This window comes from Zophobas morio, unplaced genomic scaffold, assembly GCF_036711695.1.
Source record: "Zophobas morio isolate AGI-343-1 ecotype UQ-CSIRO unplaced genomic scaffold, CSIRO_AGI_Zmor_V1 ptg000018l, whole genome shotgun sequence".
In the NCBI taxonomy this organism is placed as follows: domain Eukaryota; kingdom Metazoa; phylum Arthropoda; class Insecta; order Coleoptera; family Tenebrionidae; genus Zophobas; species Zophobas morio.
In genome coordinates this window covers 869,845-889,464 of record NW_026972123.1, presented here as the reverse complement: position 1 = coordinate 889,464, position 19,620 = coordinate 869,845, and the positions used below count along the sequence as shown (strand labels likewise).

Genomic DNA, 19,620 nt, shown 5'->3' with positions numbered 1-19,620 from the left:
TTCGGTTTCATAATAATTTTTCGTTTTTTCAGCTTTCATTTTGTTCAATTTTGCAATTTTTCGATATTGAGTTCTTGAGATTTTATTTTTCATTTCCCCGATTTTTTATTTTTATTTTCTCGAAATTACGTTACACTTTTTCGTTTTTTTCATCTCTTTATTTTTCCAATTTTTCGATTTTTCAATGTTTCGATTTTATAATTTTTCTTTTTTTCGTCTGTAATTTTTGCAATTTTTGGACTTTGACTTTCCGATTTCTTTAATTTTCAATACCTATTTCGATTCTACAATATTTCATTTTTTCGATTTTGCACTTTCTCGATTTTACATTTTTTTGATTTTTCAATTTTTCATTTCTTCAGTTTTTCGTTTCATTTATAATTTTTCATTTTCTCGATGTTTAATTCTTCAATTTTTCCATTTTATAATTTTTTGATATCACAACCTTTCGTTTTTCATTTTCTTTATTGTTTAAATTTTTCAATTTTTCAGTGTTTTATAGTTTTTATTTTTTTCCACTTTATTTATTTTTTTTTTTAATTTTCGAATTGCAATTTTTTATTTTTCGATTTTTCAATTTTTGTTTCTTCAGTTTTTCAATTTCTTGATTTTTTAAAATTTCTCAATTTTATAGTTTTTTGATTTTTTAATTTTTCTTCAGTTTTTCGTTTCATTTATAATTTTTAATTATGTCCATTTTTAATTCTTCTAATTTTGGATTTTACAATGCCTTTATGTCGCAATTTTTCATGTTGTTTTTTGTCGATTTTAACAGTTTTACGTTTTTTCATTTTCTTTTGTGTTTCAATTTTTCAATTTCTTACAATTATTTTTCTTTTTTCTTCTATTTCACAATTTTTTGATACCACAATGTATCGATTTTTTTTATTTTCTGTATTTTTTCAATCTTCCCATTTTTCGGTTTCATAATAATTTTTCGTTTTTTCAGCTTTCATTTTGTTCAATTTTTTCAATTTTTCGGTATTGAGTTCTTGAGTTTTATTTTCATTTCCCCGATTTTTTATTTCTATTTTCTTGAAATTATGTCGTACTTCCTTTTTTTTCGTTTCTCATTATTTTTCCAATTTTTCAAGTTCCCGACTTTAAAATTCTTCAATTTTTGCAATTTTTCGATTTTTCAGTTTCTCAATTTTCAACGTTAAACATTTCCAATCTTTGATTTTTCAATTCCTGGATTTTTCAACATTTTAATTATTAAATTCTTCTTTTTTATTTTTTCATTTTTTTTATTGTTTAAATTTTTTGATTTTTCAGTGTTTTATAGTTTTTATTTTTTTTTCGACTTTAATTTTTGCAAATTTTCGAGTTACAATTTTTTGATTTTTCAGTTTCTCAATTTTTAATTTTTTAATTTTTCATTCTCTTTATTTTTCAATGTTTATTTCGATTTAATAATTTTTCATTTATTCAATATTTCAAATTTTCAATTTTTAATTTTTGTTTCTCAGTTTTCTTTAGTTTTTCAGCTTCTCAATTTTCTTTCATTTTTCGGTTTCTCAGTTTTGTTTAATTTTCAATATTTCGATTTTACTTTGATTTTACAATACATCGTTTCTTCAGTTTTTCAAGTTCTTTATTTCCAATTTCTCGATTTTCAATGTTTTCGTTTCATACTTTTTCATTTTTGATTTTGAATTTTACAATTTTGCAATCTTCCCATTTTTTGATCTGAAAAGTTGAAAAATCGAAAAATTCATAAGCGAAAAACTAAAGAATGGAAAAAATTTAAAAATCTAAAACTGAAAAAACGAAGAATTGCAAATCCAAGAACTGAAGGAACGAAAAATGTCAGACTGCAAAATTAAAAATCAAGAAACTTGAAAATCTAAAAGATGAATCGAAAATTGGAAAAAAAATTCTAGAATTGTAGAAACTGAAAAAAAATTGAAAAATCGAATAAATAAAACATGTTCCAATAATTGATACATGGAAAAAATTCAAAATCGTAAAATTAAAAAAGTGAAAAATTAAAAATCAAAAAATTGAAAATTGTAATTTTTGGAAAAAAATATAAATTATAAAAACAGAAATCAAAAAGTTGAAAATTTGTGAAATTGCAAAATCCAAAAATTGAAGAAATAAAAAAAATATGACATTTTGAAAAAACAAAAATTTAAATATTGAAAGTTCGAAAAATTAAAAAAAATAATAAAAATAAAAAAATGAAAATCACTATAAAAATTATCAGAAAGTAAACATCGCAAATTTATTTTGCTGCACTTCAGGGAAGTTCTGTCGAAATAACCTTCGACTAAGTTTTAAACATAACTTGCGTTTTTAATACGTAATTAAAAATTCCGGTGGATTGTGTTGCGACTGTATTGAAATAAAACAATGCAAAAATGAGGAGTGTTTTTTTTTCATTTATCTTTATTTTTCCTATTTTTCTTTTTTCAATTCTAATTTTTTCAATTTTTCAGTTTCCCGACATTTAAATTGTTCAATTTTTCAAATGTCCAATCTTTTTTTTCGATTCCTGAAATTTTCAATTTTTTAATAATCAAGTTTTTCAATTTTTAGACTTCGCAGTTATCTGATTTTACGATTTTCAATACCTATTTCGATTCTACAATATTTCATTTTTTCGATTTTGCACTTTTTCGATTTTTAAGTTTCTCAACTTTTCGTTTCTTCAATTTTTCCAAGTTCTTGATTTTTTTCAATTTCTCAATTTTACATTTTTTTTTATTTTTTTATTTTTCGCTTCACTTATAATTTTTCATTATGTCCATTTGTAATTCTTCTAATTTTGGATTTTGCAATGCCTTTATGTCGCAATTTTTCATGTTCTTTTCCGTCGATTTTAACAGTTTTTCATTTTCTTTATTGTTTCAATTTTTCGATTTTTCAATGATTTATAATTTCTTACAATTATTTTTCTTTTTCTTCGATTTTACAATTTTTTGATACCACAATGAATCGATTTTTTTTATTTTCTGTAATTTTTCGTTTTTTCAGCTTTCATTTTGTTCAATTTTGCAATTTTTCGATATTGAGTTCTTGAGATTTTATTTTTCATTTCCCCGATTTTTTATTTTTATTTTCTCGAAATTACGTTACACTTTTTCGTTTTTTTCATCTCTTTATTTTTCCAATTTTTCGATTTTTCAATGTTTCGATTTTATAATTTTTCTTTTTTTCGTCTGTAATTTTTGCAATTTTTGGACTTTGACTTTCCGATTTCTTTAATTTTCAATACCTATTTCGATTCTACAATATTTCATTTTTTCGATTTTTAAGTTTCTCGATTTTACATTTTTTTGATTTTTCAATTTTTCATTTCTTCAGTTTTTCGTTTCATTTATAATTTTTCATTTTCTCGATGTTTAATTCTTCAATTTTTCGATTTTATAATTTTTTGATATCACAACCTTTCGTTTTTCATTTTCTTTATTGTTTAAATTTTTCAATTTTTCAGTGTTTTATAGTTTTTATTTTTTTTTCAACTTTATTTTTTTCAAATTTTCGAATTGCAATTTTTTATTTTTTAATTTTTCAATGTTTGTTTCTTCAGTTTTTCAAGTTCTTGATTTTTTAAAATGTCTCAATTTTACAGTTTTTTGATTTTTTGATTTTTCGCTTCTTCAGTTTTTCGTTTGATTTATAATTTTTCATTATCTCGATTTTTAATTCTTCTAATTTTTGGATTTTACAATGCCTTTATGTCGCAGATTTTCATGTTCTTTTTCGTCGATTTTAACAGTTTTTCGTTTTCTTTATTGTTTCAATTTTTCGATTTTTCAATGTTTTATAATTTCTTACAATTATTTTTCTTTTTCTTCGATTTCACAATTTTTGATACCACAATGTTTCGATTTTTTCTATTCTCTGTAATTTTTCCTTCTTTCCATTTTGCGGTTTCATAATAATTTTTCGTTTTTTCACCTTTCATTTTGTTCAATTTTGCAATTTTTCGGTATTGAAGCTCTTGAGTGTTATTTTTCATTTCCTCAATTTTTTATTTTTATTTTCTCAAAATTATATCACATTTTTTCGTTTTTTTTTCATTAATCTTTATTTTTCCAATTTTTCTTTTTTTCAACTCTAATTTTTTCAATTTTTCAGTTTCCCGACATTTAAATTGTTCAATTCTCAAATGTCCAATCTTTTTTTTCGATTCCTGGATTTTTCAATTTTTTAATTATTAAATTTTTGAATATGTTTGGACTTCCCAGTTATCTGATTTTACGATTTCTTTAATTTTCAATACCTGTTTCGATTCTACAATATTTCATTTTTTCGATTTTGCACTTTTTCGATTTTTAAGTTTCTCAATTTTTCGTTTCTTCAATTTTTCCAAGTTCTTGTTTTTTTTCAAGTTTTCGGTATTGAAGTTCTTGAGTTTTATTTTTCATTTCCCCAATTTTTTATTTTTATTTTCTCGAAATTATATCACAATTTTTCGTTTTTTTTTTCATTTATCTTTATTTTTCCAATTTTTCTTTTTTTCAACTCTAATTTTTTCAATTTTTCAATTCCGGACGTTAAAATTGTTCAATTTTCAAATGTCCAATTTTTTTTTCGATTCCTGGATTTTTCAATTTTTTAATTATTAAATTTTTTAAAATGTTTGGACTTCTCAGTTATCTGATTTTACGGTTTCTTTAATTTTCAATACCTGTTTCGATTCTACAATATTTCATTTTTTCGATTTTGCACTTTTTCTATTTTTAAGTTTCTCAATTTTACATTTTTTTAATTTTTCAATTTTTGGTTTGTTCAGTTTTTCGTTTCATTTATAATTTTTCATTTTCTGGATGTTTAAAGCTTCAAAAGTTTTATAATTTCTTACAATTATTTTTATTTTTTCTTCGATTTCACAATTTTTTGATACCACAATATTTCGATTTTTTCAATTTTGCAATTTGCAAGTTCTTGAGTTTTATTCTTCATTTCCCCGATTTTTTATTTTTATTTTCTCTAAATTACGTTACACTTTTTGTTTTTTTTTTCATCTCTTTATTTTTCCAATTTTTCGATTTTTCAATGTTTCGGTTTTATAATTTTTGGACTTCCCAGTTATCTGATTTTCCGATTTCTTTAATTTTCAATACATATTTCGATTCTACAATATTTCATTTTTTCGATTTTGCACTTTTTCGATTTTTAAATGCCTGAATTTTTTTATAAATAATAATAATAATTTTTCATTTTCTCGATGTTTAATTCTTCAATTTTTCGATTTTATAATTTTTTGATATCACGATTTTTTTTTCATTTTCTTTATTGTTTAAATTTGCAAATTTTTTAATTTTTCAGTTTTTCAATTTTTAATTTTTTGATTTTTCAAATTTTTGTTTTCCAATTTTTCAAGTTCTTGATTTTTATTTTTCATTTCCTTTATTTTTTTCGATTTTACTTTGATTTTACAATACAACTCCGATTTTCAGGTTGCCCAATTTTTAATTTTTCGGTTCGAGTTCTTGATTTCCAATTTTTAGATTTTTCACGTTTTCATTTTATATTTTTTCTCTTTTTTTGATGTTTGGTTTTAAATTTTACAGTTTTTCAATCTTTCCATTTTTTTTATTCGAAAAGTTGAAAAATCGAAAAATTCATAACCGAAAAACCAAAAAATGGAAAAAATTAAAAAATCTAAAAACAAAAAAAATCAAAGAATTGGAAATCGAAGAACTGAAGAAACGAAAAATGTAAGACTGTAAAATCAAAAATCGAGAAACTTGAAAATCCAAAAGATGTATCGAAAAATTGGAAAAAAGAAAAATACAGAAACGAAAAATTGGGAAACCCAAACATTGTAAAATCGTAAAATTAAAAAAGTGAAAATATAAAATTGAAGAAATCAAAAGTTGAAATTTGTGAAATTGCAAATCAAAAAATTGCAAAATCAAAAAAATTGACACATCCAAAAGTTGGAAAATCGAAAAACTGTAAAATTTAAAAATGAAAAATTGAAAAAACAAAAAATTATAAAATCGGAACGTTGAGAAAAATCGAAACTGAAAACTTTATGTCGCAATTTTTCATGTTTTTTTCGTCGATTTTAACAGTTTTTCGTTTTCTTTATTGTTTCAATTTTTCGATTTTTCAATGTTTTATAATTTCTCACAATTATTTTTATTTTTTCTTCGATTTCACAATTTTTTGATACCACAATGTATCAATTTTTTTATTTTCTGTAATTTTTCAATCTCTCCATTTTTCGGTTTCATAATAATTTTTCGTTTTTTCAGCTTTTATTTTGTTCAATTTTGTAATTTTTTGGTATTGAAGTTTTATTCTTCATTTCCCCGATTTTGTATTTTATTTTCTCGAAATTACGTTACACTTTTTCGTTTTTTTCGTCTTTTTATTTTTCCAATTTTTCGATTTTTCAATGTTATAATTTTTCTTGTTTTCGTCTGTAATTTTTTCAATTTTTGGACTCAGTTATCTGATTTTCCGATTTCTGTAATTTTCAATACGTATTTCGATTCTACAATATTTCATTTTTTCGATTTTTAAGTGCCTGAATTTTACATTTTTTAGATTTTTCAATTTTAAAATTAAAAATCGAGAAACTTGAAAATCCAAAAGATGAATCGAAAAATTGGAAAAAAGAAAAATGCAGAAGCGAAAAATTGGGAAACCCAAAAATTGTAAAATCGTAAAATTAAAAAAATGAAAATATAAAATTGAAGAAATCAAAAGTTGAAAATTTGTGAAATTGCAAATCAAAAAATTGCAAAATCCAAAAATTGAAACATCCAAAAGTTGGAAAATCGAAAAACTGGAAAATTGAAAAAACAAAAAAAAATCGGAACGTTGAAAAATCGAAACTGAAAGGAAAGAATGAGATCGAAAATTTGAATAAATGAAGAACTGAAGGATCGACAAATTGCTAAATTTAAAAACTAAAAATATATGAAATTTTGAAAAAATAAATGAAATAAAAAATGAAAATCACTGTAGAAATTTTCAAAAAGTAAACATCGCAAATTTATTTTGCTGCACTTCAGGGGCCCGGGAAGTTCTGTCGAAATAACCTTCAACTAAGTTTTAAACATAACTTGCGTTTTTAATACGTAATTAAAAATTCCGGTGATTTGTGTTGCTACTGTATTGAAATAAAACAATGCAAAAATGAGGAGTGTTTTTTTTTCATTTATCTTTATTTTTCCTATTTTTCTTTTTTTCAACTCTAATTTTTGCAATTTTTCAGTTTCCTGACATTTAAATTGTTCAATTTTTCAAATGTCCAATCTTTTTTTTCGATTCCTGAATTTTTCAATTTCTTAATAATTAAATTTTTCAATTTTTAGACTTCGCAGTTATCTGATTTTACGATTTCTTTAATTTTCAATATCTGTTTCGATTCTACAATATTTAATTTTTTCGATTTTGCACTTTTTCGATTTTTAAGTTTCTCGATTTTTCGTTTCTTCAATTTTTCCAAGTTCTTGATTTTTTTCAATTTCTCAATTTTACATTTTTTTGATTTTTCAATTTTTCGTTTTTCATTTTCTGTTTAAATTTTTCGATTTTTCAGTGTTTTGGTTTTTATTTTTTGTTTCAATTTTTTGTTTGTTCAATTTTTCAAGGTCTTGATTTTTTTAAATTTCTCAATTTTACAATTTTTTGATTTTTTAATTTTTCGCTTCTTCAGTTTTTCGTTTCATTTATAATTTTTCATTATATCACAATTTTTAATTCTTCTAATTTTTGGATTTTACAAGGTCTTTATGTCGCAAATTTTCATGTTCTTTTTCGTCGATTTTAACAGTTTTTCGTTTTCTTTATTGTTTCAATTTTTCGGTTTCATAATAATTTTTCGTTTTTTCAGCTTTCATTTTGTTCAATTTTGCAATTTTTCGGTATTGAGTTCTTGAGTTTTATTCTTCATTTTCCCGATTTTTTATTTTTATTTTCTCGAAATTACGTTACACTTTTTCGTTTTTTTCATCTTTTTATTTTTCCAATTTTTCGATTTTTCAATGTTCCGATTTTATAATTTTTCTTTTTTTCGTCTGTAATTTTTTCAATTTTTGGACTTTGATTTTCCGATTTCTTTAATTTTCAATACCTATTTCGATTCTACAATATTTCATTTTTTCGATTTTTAAGTTTCTCAATTTTACAGTTTTTTGATTTTTTAATTTTTCTCTTCTTCAGTTTTTCGTTTCATTTATAATTTTTGATTATGTCGATTTTTAATTCTTCTAATTTTTGGATTTTACAATGCCTTTATGTCGCAATTTTTCATGTTCTTTTTCGTCGATTTTAACAGTTTTACATTTTTTCATTTTTTTTGTGTTTCAATTTTTCAATTTCTTACAATTATTTTTCTTTTTTCTTCGATTTCATAATTTTTTGATACCACAATGTATCGAATTTTTTTATAGTCTGTAATTTTTCAAGCTTTCCATTTTTCAGTTTCATAATATTTCGGTTTCATAATAATTTTTCGTTTTTTCAGCTTTCAATTTGTTCAATTCGGCAATTTTTCGGTATTGAAGTTCTTGAGTTTTATTTTCATTTCACAGATTTTTTATTTTTATTTTCTTGAAATTATGTCACACTTCCTTTTTTTTTCATTTCTCATTATTTTTCCAATTTTTCAATTTCCCGACTTAAAATTCTTCAATTTTTCAATTTTTGCAATTTTTCGATTTTTCAGTTTCTCAATTTTCAACTTTCAACATTTCCAATCCTTGGTTTTTCAATTCCTGGATTTTTTAACATTGAATTATTAATTTTTTTAATTTTTGGACTTCTCAGTTATCTGATTTTCCGATTTCTTTAATTTTCAATACCTATTTCGATTTTACACTATTTCTCTTTTTCGATTTTTAAGTTTCTCAGTTTTCCGTTTCTTCAATTTTTTGATTTTTCAGTGTTTTATAGTTTTTATTTTTTTTTTCCGACTTTAATTTTTGCAAATTTTCGAGTTACAATTTTTTGATTTTTCAGTTTCTCAATTTTTAATTTTTAGATGTTTCAATTTTTTGTTTTCCAATTTTTCAAGTTCTTGATTTTATTATTATTCTTTTCATTTATTCAATATTTCAAATTTTCAATTTTTAATTTTTGTTTCTCAGTTTTCTTTAGTTTTTCAGCTTCTCAATTTTCTTTCATTTTTCGGTTTCTCAGTTTTGTTTAATTTTCAATATTTCGATTTTACTTTGATTTTACAATACATCGTTTATTCAGTTTTTCAAGTTTTCGTTTCATACTTTTTCATTTTTGATTTTGAATTTTACAATTTTCCAATTTTGTAATCTTTCCATTTTTTGATCCGAAAAGTTGAAAAATCGAAAAATTCATAAGCGAAAAACCAAAAAATGGAAAAAATTGAAAAATCTAAAAACTGAAAAAACGAAGAATTGCAAATCGAAGAATTGAATGAACGAAAAATGTAAGACTGCAAAATTAAAAATCGAGAAACTTGAAAATCTAAAAGATGAATCGAAAATTGGAAAAAAAATTGTAGAATCGTAGAAACTGGAAAATTGAAAATCCAAAAATTGAAATTTTAATTTTAGAAAAAATATAAATTATAAAAACAGAACAGTGAAAATTCTGAAAATTGCAAAAATAAAAAATTGAAATATAAAATTGAAGAAATCAAAAAGTTAAAAATTTGTGAAATTGCAAAATCCAAAAATTGAAACATCCAAAAGTTGGAAAATCAAAAAATTACTGAAATTGCTAAATCTAAAAACTGAAGAAACAAACAAAAATATGAAATTTTGAAAAAACAAAAATTTCAAAAATTTAAATATTGAAAGATCGAAAGATTGAAAAAAATAAATAAAAATAAAAAATTGAAAATCACTATAAAAATTATCAGAAAGTAAACATCGCAAATTTATTTTGCTGCACTTCAGGGGCCCGGGAAGTTCTGTGGAAATAACCTCCGACTAAGTTTTAAACATAACTTGCGTTTTTAATACGTAATTAAAAATTCCGGTGAATTGTGTTGCTACTGTATTGAAATAAAAGAATGCAAAAATTAGGAGTGTTTTTTTTCATTTATCTTTATTTTTCCTATTTTTCTTTTTTCAATTCTAATTTTTTCAATTTTTCAGTTTCCCGACATTTAAATTGTTCGATTTTTCAAATGTCCAATCTTTTTTTTCGATTCCTGAATTTTTCAATTTTTTAATAATTAAATTTTTCAATTTTTAGACGTCGCAGTTATCTGATTTTACGATTTCTTTAATTTTCAATACCTGTTTCGATTCTACAATATTTCATTTTTTCGATTTTGCACTTTTTCGATTTTTAAGTTTCTCAATTTTTCGTTTCTTCAATTTTTCCAAGTTCTTGATTTTTTTCAATTTTTCAATTTTACATTTTTTTGATTTTTCAATTTTTCTTTTTTCATTTTCTGTTTAAATTTTTCGATTTTTCAGCGTTTTAGTTTTTATTTTTTTTTTCAATTTTTTATTTCTTCAATTTTTCAAGTTCTTGATTTTTTAAATTTCTCAATTTTACAGTTTTTTGATTTTTCGCTTCTTCAGTTTTTCGTTTGATTTATAAATTTTCACTGTCAATTTTTAATTCTTCTAATTTTTGGACTTTGCAATGCCTTTATGTCGCAATTTTTCATGTTCTTTTTCGTCGATTTTAACAGTTTTTCGTTTTCTTTGTTTCAATTTTTCGATTTTTCAATGTTTTATAATTTCTTACAATTATTTTTCTTTTTTCTTCGATTTCACAATGTTTTGATACCAAAATGTTTCGATTTTTTTTATTTTCTGTAATTTTTCAGCTTTCATTTTGTTCAATTTTGCAGTTTTTTGGTATTGAAGTTCTTGAGTTTTATTCTTCATTTCCCCGATTTTTTATTTTTATTTCCTCGAAATTACGTTACACTTTTTCGTTTTTTTCATCTCTTTATTTTTCCAATTTTTCGATTTTTCAATGTTTCGACTTTATAATTTTTCTTTTTTTCGTCTGTAATTTTTTCAATTTTTGGACTTCTCAGTTATCTGATTTTCCGATTTCGTTAATTTTCAATACCTATTTCGATTCTACAATATATCATTTTTTCGATTTTTAAGTTCCCTTTTTAGATTTTTCAATTTTTCGTTCCTTCAGTTCTTCGTTTCATTCATAATTTTTCATTTTTTCGATGTTTAATTTTTAAATTTTTCGATTTTATAATTTTTTGATATCACGATTTTTTTTTCATTTTCGTTATTGTTTAAATTTTTCAAATTTTCGAGTTGCACTTATTTGATTTTTCAGTTTCTCAATTTTGAATTTTTTGGTTTTTATTTTTCATTTTCTTTATTATTTTTCAATATTTTTTTCGATTTTGTAATTTTTCGTTTATTCAAATTTTCAATTTTTGATTTTTCAGTTTCTCAATTTTCTTTAATTTTTCACTTTCTCAGTTTTCTTTAATTTTCAATATTTCGATTTTACTTTGATTTTAGAATACATCGTTTTTTCGATTTTCAGGTTGCCCAATTTTTAATTTTTCAGTTCAAGTTCTTGATTTCCAATTTTTAGATCTTTCACGTTTTCATTTTATACTTTTTCATGTTTGGTTTTAAATTTCACAGTTTTTCAATCTTACCATTTTTTTGATCCGAAAAGTTGAAAAATCGAAAAATTCATAACCAAAATACCAAAAAATGGAAAAAATTTAAAAATCTAAAAACAAAAAAAAGAAAAAACACGAAGAATTGCAAATCGAAGAACTGAAGAAACGAAAAATGTAAGACTGTAAAATTAAAAATCGAGAAACTTGAAAATCCAAAAGATGAATCGAAAAATTGGAAAAAAGAAAATTGCAGAAGCGAAAAATTGGGAAACCCAAAAATTGTAAAATCGTAAAATTAAAAAAGTGAAAATATAAAATTGAAGAAATCAAAAGTTGAAAATTTGTGAAATTGCAAATCAAAAAATTGACATATCCAAAATCGAAAAACTGTAAAATTTAAAAATGAAAAATTGAAAAAACAAAAAATTATAAAATCGGAACGTTGAAAAATCGAAACTGAAAGGAAAGAATGAGATCGAAAATTTGAATAAATGAAGAACTGAAGGATCGACAAATTGCTCAATTTAAAAACTGAAGAAAAAAAAATATATGAAATTTTGAAAAAATAAATGAAATAAAAAATTGAAAATCACTGTAGAAATTTTCAGAAACATCGCAAATTTATTTTGCTGCACTTCAGGGGCCCGGGAAGTTCTGTCGAAATAACCTTCGACTAAGTTTTAAACATAACTTGCGTTTTTAATACGTAATTAAAAATTCCGGTGAATTGTGTTGCTACTGTATTGAAATAAAACAATGCAAAAATGAGGAGTGTTCTTGGAAATTTTCGCAGTGTTCGGACGGTAATTGTTGTTTTGACTATTCAATAATGATTAGACGTTTTTAGTGGAAATTCTATCACTGTCTGAGACACTCTTCAGCCGATTCTCTGTTATTCGTAGCGTTTTCAACACCATCACTGTCACACACCACCTCGGAGTACTTGTTAAAAATCAAGTCTCACGTAATTCAGTTTGCGTATTCGTTCCATCTCGAGTGACAGGCGGAACCGGCGCACACTAGTAAGTAGTTCCGAATTCGTTCGCGTCCTCGCACCGCCACCGGCGGCGGCACCGCATCGCGCCGCACCGTCGTGCGCCTTATCGCTCATTCTACGTGCGAACCGTGCGCGATAAGTCCGCGCCACGCCGATCTTTGCCTTGGGCGTAGCGCGCTCGCGGCCGCGATAAAGCAACCAGCATTCGCCTCCGCCAGTCGACGACGGGACGCACGACGGTGCAGAGCCCGGCCAATCAGCGCCCACACCCGACTAATTCCGTATCGCATCGCACACAGGTAGCACAAGCGCCGCCGCCGCCACACGAGCCCGAAATAGCCCCCCAGCCGCCGAAGAAGGCGAAGCCGTCGCACAGCCCCGAGCAGGGCTCCTTCGGGCCGGACTTCATCAACCCGGATGACATCATCCACCACGCCAATGGCAACGTCTACATCAAGAACAAGTGCAAGCTGTGCAACTTCAAGTCGGCGTGGGCCACCGAAATGACCCGCCACGAGCAGAAGGTCCACAACATCGTCCGGGAGACCTCCCCGAAGCCGAAGAAGCCCACCAGGCCCATACCCAACCTGATCCCGATACCGGCGCAGACCTCCGTGCTCAAGCTGCCGCGCAAGGAGCCGGAGATGAGCCAGCAGGACATGAACGCGATCTGCGCCAGGTCGACGAACAGCGCGCTCAAGGACTTCGCCAAGCTGTTCAACAGCGAGGAGGTGTTCGACAACGTCGACGAGGACAACAAGATGCCGGACCTCCTCCCGGCGAAGGCCAACAAAGACGACTTCAAGGAGAAGAACGCGTCGTTCTTCGACAAGCTGAAGGAGAAGCTGATCACGGGGGCGGCGAGCACGCTGACGTGCCAGGTGTGCGGACACAAGAGCAAGTGCCTGTCGGAGCAGGTCAAGCACCAGCAGAAGTGCGGCAAAGAGAGCAGCAACCCCCACACGTTCGCGTCGACTTTCATCAGCTCGTCGCGCTGTCAGTACTGCCGCCAGCGGTGCAAATCCAGCACGGGGTTGTACCACCACCTGCAGACCTGTCCCGAGGCGATCAAGGCCGCGGAAGCCACACCCCCGGAGTCGGAGAGCGAGCTCAAGATCGACGAGAGTCAATCCGAAGACGGCGAGAACAACAACAACGTGAATAAGCCGCACCCGATGGAGAATCGGGTGTTCGTGTGGAACAACATCGAGGTCCCGATGGACTTGGAAGTCGACGACTCCAAATACGAGTACCGGGAGGACAAGATCGACGACAACGTGTCGTTGGACTTGTCGCTGCGGACCCATTCGCCGATCAGCGAGCGCAGCGAGAACAGCTACGTCGGTCAGGACTTCACCACGACCCATTTGTCTCCGGTCGCGGATAAAATCCCGACCCACGGCAACGACATCTCGGTGGCGCAGCACAAGAGGGTGTTCAAGTGTCCGCATTGCACGTTCTGGGCGTCGACCGCATCGCGGTTCCACGTCCACATCGTGGGCCACCTCAACAAGAAACCCTTCGAGTGCTCCTTGTGCTCGTACCGGTCGAACTGGCGCTGGGACATCACCAAACATATCAAACTGAAGTCGGTGCGAGATCCGGCCCACGAGAGCGCCAAAGTGCTGATGACGGACGAGACGGGACGACGGAACTACACCAAATACAACAAGTACCTGACGGAGATCCACGTGAGCGGCAACCAGAGCCTGGACACGAGCGGCGGCTCGGGGACCAGACCCAAGCACCACGACAGGAACTCGTCGCCGAGCCAGAGCAAGAGCGACCTGCCGAAGCTGACGAAGGCGCCGTCGACGAGCGACTTCAGCCCGCTGCTGAGACCGCCGCCCCCGCTCAAGGCGGCGGACGGGAGCTTCTTCAAGGTGGACAAGAACAGGCGCTCCAACGCCGACAGCAAGAGGACGCTGTTCAAGTGCAAGAAGTGCAACTTCAGGTGAGTGAAGGCCTTGAATTTAAGCCACGTGTGCGCGATTTTCGAAAATTTGAATTTTATGGGGCGCGAGATTTATTACTAATTTATGTATCGCGGCGGTACTTTTGGCTGAAAGTGAGTACGAGTTAATGGTGTCGATGGATATTCATGGGCTGGAATCGGGGAATTATTTAAAATTTTTTTCAAGTGGGTAGTTCGACGTGTTAGTGTCATTACAACGGTCATTATTTATATTGCCGGGTTTTATCACAAACTTAACGAATGGCTGAACCTGACTGCGTTTGATAAAAGTAGGTTAACGTACGGCCCAATTAAAAATAGCGTTTGTTTTGCTACCTATTACAGATACTGCGATAATTGATTTTTTAACAATGCCCGAGGGTTTGTTTTGTCACCGACGTTAGGAAATTATATCCGCTGTATTTATATAATAGTCGCAAAGTGTCGATTCATTTCAGTCGTGACATTTTTATAACACTCGTAGAACTCGAAATTCTGGTCACCGTTATGGAAATTAATATGATTTATTTATAATTGGAGATTTATTACTTATATTTGCAACTCGGGTTTGATATGTAACGTGCAATGTCCGTATTGGTTTAAATTGTTTAGTAAATATTAAATAATTAATCATTTTTAGTAAAATATTAACGTTATTATTTTAAGTGGTTCTAAATTTATATCGTCTGATTATTATCGTGCAGTCAGTCGCGCCGAGAATATCAGAGAAGTGGCAGTTTTAGGTTAGGCGAAAATGACCCTTAACGACACAAGTGTGGAATTGGTTGCATACGCAATATTTTTATATAGTTCGAGTGATTAAATGAAGCATTTCTGGCTTGATAAATAAGCTCATAATCCCGGCGACTATTTAGTCATTTTCACTTTGCTTGACGTGCCAGCGTACATTAATTTCCGACCAATCACAACAAAGTACATCGGCGCTAAATTCAAACTGGCTCAAAGTCGATTTTCGAAGTTTTTCAGATTCTTAGCTTCTCGATTTTTATTTCGTCAGTTTTCTCAATGTTATAATTTTTAGATTTGACAGTTTCAATTGTTGCTTTTTTCGTTATCCGATTTTTTAATTTCGCCATTTCGGTATTTCAATTTTTTTTATTGTTCAATGTTTCGTTTTTTTCCAATTTTTCAGTTTTCGATTTTTTAATTTTACACTTTGTCGATGTTTATTTTGACATTTTTGGATTTTTCAATTTAAATTTTTTGTTTTTTTTTTCGATCTTTTTGTGTCTGGATTTTTCTACTTGTACAAATTTTGTTTTCTCGGTGTTTCAGGTTTCGGTTTTTTAGTGTTTCTTTTTCAATTTTCGATGTTTCAGTGTCACCATTTTCCGATTTTTTGATATTTTGAAATTTCACTTTTAATAAGTTTGTCCTTTTATTGAAAAATTACAAAACGAAAAATTGAGAAAATGAAAAATTAAAAATAAAGTTCATACTTCCAAGCTGTTTCGTTTCTTCGATTTTTTATTTTCTCAATTCGAGATTTTTAAATTTTTGGTTTTTTTAATTGTTAATTGTTCGATTTTTCCGTGTTTCGTTTTTACATTTTTCGATTTCTCGATTTTTTAGTTTTTCCATTTTTTAATTTAATTTTTCGATTTTCAATCTTCACAATTTTTCGTCAATGTTTCGTCTTTTCGACGTTGTAATTTTTCAATTTTTCCGGGTTTCTTTTTTACAATTTCTTAATTTTTTAGTTTTCCGGTTTTCGTTTTAAAATTTTTGGAATATGAAATTAAGAATTTTTGTATTTTTGATTATTTGATTTATAAAAATTTTTGTTTTTCGCTTTTTCACTTTCTCGATTTTTAATTAATCAGGGTTTTTTCGATTTTTCAATTGTAAAATTTTTCGATATTTCAAGTTTCATTTTTCAGTTTTTAAGTCTCATTTTTTCGTTTTTTTTTTTCAAGGTTTCTTTATTTTTCAAATTCTCGATTTTTAATTGTTTTGTTTTTTGATGATTCAGTGTTACAATTTTCCGGTTTTTCAAAAATTCAGTTTGAATAAATTTGTCCTTTGTTGAAGAATTAAAAAATGAAAAATCGAGAAAATGAAAAATTAAAAATCGAAAATTTAAACAATTTTACATCGAAAAATTGCAGAATTGCTTCGTTCTGTCGGTTTTTCAATTTCTCGATTTTTAATTGGTGCCTTTTTTAATGTGTCGATTTTGCAAAATTTCATTTTGGTTAAAATTGAAAAACAAGAACTTGAACACTTTTTTGAAAATGAAAATTTTCAATTTCGGGATTTTTTATTTTTTCGTTTTTCCAATTTTTCAGTTATCCGAATTTGCAGTTTTATTTTTAATTTTTCCATGGTTTTACAATTTTTCAATTTTTCGGTGTCTCGATTTTTTAGTTTTCGATTTTCATTTTGAACTTTTTGGATTTTTCATTTTAAAATTTTTGTATTCTTCACTTTTTTCAAATAATTATTAGGGTTTTTTTTTCAAATGTACAATTCTTGGCTTTTCAATTATCCGATTTTTCAGTTTCTGTATTTTTTCAAAGCTTCGATTTCTCGGTTTTTAAATTTTTCGACTTTTCAGTGTTTCATCTTTTCAACGTTACAACTTTTCTATTTTTCCATGTTTCTTTTTTACAATTTGTTGATTTTTTAGTTTTCCGGTTTTCATTTTAAAATGTTTGGATTTTGAAATTAAGAATTTTTGTTTTTCGCTTTTTCAATTTTTCACTTTCTCGATTTTTAATTAATCAAGGTTTCCAGGTTTCAATATTACAATTTTTCGATTTTTCAATTCTTTTTTCAATTATCCCATTGTTTAATTTTTCGATTTTTCAATTTTAAAATTTTCGATATTTCAAGTTTCATTTTTTCGTCTTTTTCCAAGTTTTCTTTATTTCTCAATTCAGTTCAAAATTTCGGTTTGGATAAATTTCGCCTTTTGTTGAACAATTAAAAAATGAAAAATCGAGAATTTGAAAAATTTTATATCGAAAAATTGCAGAATTGTTTCGTTTGGTCGATTTTTCAATGTCTCGATTTTGCAAAATTTCGTTTTGATTAAGATCTTGAAAACTTTGAAATTGAAAAATTGCTAAATTGTTTCGTTTTTCGTTTCTAATGTTTCAATTTCGGGATTTTTTATTTTTTCGTTTTTCCAATTTTTCAGTTATCCGAATTTGCAGTTTTATTTTTAATTTTTCCATGGTTTTACAATTTTTCAATTTTTCGGTGTCTCGAGTTTTTAGTTTATCGATTTTCATTTTGAACTTTTTGAATTTTTCATTTTAAAATTTTTGTATTCTTCACTTTTTTCAATAATAATAGGTATATATTTGCCAAACAGCATAAGCCACAAGTAGGCAAAAAAAAAATACAAAATACATATATAACAGGAAATTACAATTACAATTAAGTTACAATACATAGGGATGCAATTTTCCAGACAAAATCTTAACAATAAAGTGCAAAGAATCGCTGAATAAATCACAGTCACGACAAATTATATTGAAATAACAATGCATTAAATAGACTGGACTTTTGCGAAGTACATTTGTTCTTGCATTAAGATTATAAAAACTTAAGTATAGACGGACTCCTGCTCTTGGAACTAAAAAATTTATGGAGCCTAATAGGTCAGTGCAATCTATTTTAACCCAAACTAAGTTATACAAAAATTTAACAGCTGCAGTTATGCGACGGAATTCGAGTGATTCACAGTTAAACATCTGCAGAAGCTCACCATGGTCGATTCCTCTAGGCGGGTAGAAACCATGAGTTTTAAACATGAGATATTTCAAAAATCTCCTTTGAATTGACTCAATGTGGTGTTTATGGACTACATATATGGGATGCCAAACTAGACTACCATATTCAAGCTTAGGTCTAACTAAAGAATAGTACAAAACCTTCAGAACATGTAAACTTTTGAAATCCTTACAATTTCTATAGATGAAACCTAAGGTCTTATTGGCTGATTTAACCATTTCATTTATATGTGTAGTGAAATTTAATTCACAATCAAATATTACACCAAGATCACGAGATTCCTTAAGTCTATTCAGTGTGTAATTATTAATATAATAGTCATATTGAAGGATATGTATTTTCTTTTTTGTAAACGTCATAACATAACATTTAGCTACATTGAGATGCAGTTTATTGTTGACACACCAAAGATATAGGTTATCCAGATCTTGTTGTAATTGATGACAATCACTTATAGACGCTACAGAGTTAAAAATTTTTAAATCATCGGCAAACATCAACTTATTACATCTAATAATTTCCGGCAGATCGTTAATAAATATAAGGAACAATAGTGGTCCCAAATTTGAGCCCTGAGGGACACCCGATGTAGCGATGAATGGATGTGACTGATGACCCATATATTCTACATATAGAACCCGATCAAATAAGTAAGATGATAGAAGATGTAATATATGATCATTAAATCCAAGTAAATTCATCTTGTCAAGTAAGATGAATATATCTATTTGATCAAAGGCCTTACAAAAATCTGTGTAAATCACGTCAACTTGACCCCCTGCATCTACACAGTTGGCAGTGAACTGCGTGAAGGTAGCTAAGTTGGTGACTGTACTTCTTTTTTCAACAAACCCATGCTGTAAGGGTGAGATAAAGGATTTAATGCTATTGTAAATGTGTTTATATAGAATCATTTCAAAGATTTTTGCAAAGTTATTAATAATGGCGATTGGCCTGTAATTGCTAATCTGTGCAGGATTGCCCTTTTTAAGAATTAGGCAAATTCTGGCCTGTTTCCAAATAGAAGGGAAGGTAGCACATTTAAGTATTTGATTATATATATGCAGTAACGGTACTGCTAGTACACACGCACAATCTTTAATAACAAAGCAGTAAATTTACTTTTAATATTCTTGATTGCTATAAGAATATCGTTTTCACTTATCGACGGGGTATCAATGTTCTGGAAATAGTTCGGCGAAGACGACGGATTACCGGGATTAGAAGGCTGATAAACACTTGCAAAGTAGCGCGCAAAGGCATCTACTATAGTGTCTGGAGTGTCATAACATACATCGTCGGCGTCCCTGATAACATTTGGGATTCTAGTTTGATTTTTTTTATTTTGAACAAATGACCATAATTTCGTTGGATCAGTTGAGAGGTTATTTT

The 19,620-nt window shown here is 28.4% G+C and overlaps 1 protein-coding gene across 9 annotated transcripts in view; it reads left to right on the top strand.

Moving 5' to 3' along the window:
- Nucleotides 1–19,620, top strand: part of LOC135131098 (uncharacterized protein) — a 272,956-nt gene that overhangs the window by 239,233 nt on the left and 14,103 nt on the right. For all 9 annotated transcript variants that reach the window (XM_064058639.1, XM_064058641.1, XM_064058637.1 and 6 more), the window contains one exon: nt 12,812–14,466. In XM_064058639.1, the coding sequence (XP_063914709.1) occupies nt 12,812–14,466 (1,655 nt within the window). The remainder of the gene's footprint in view (nt 1–12,811; nt 14,467–19,620) is intronic.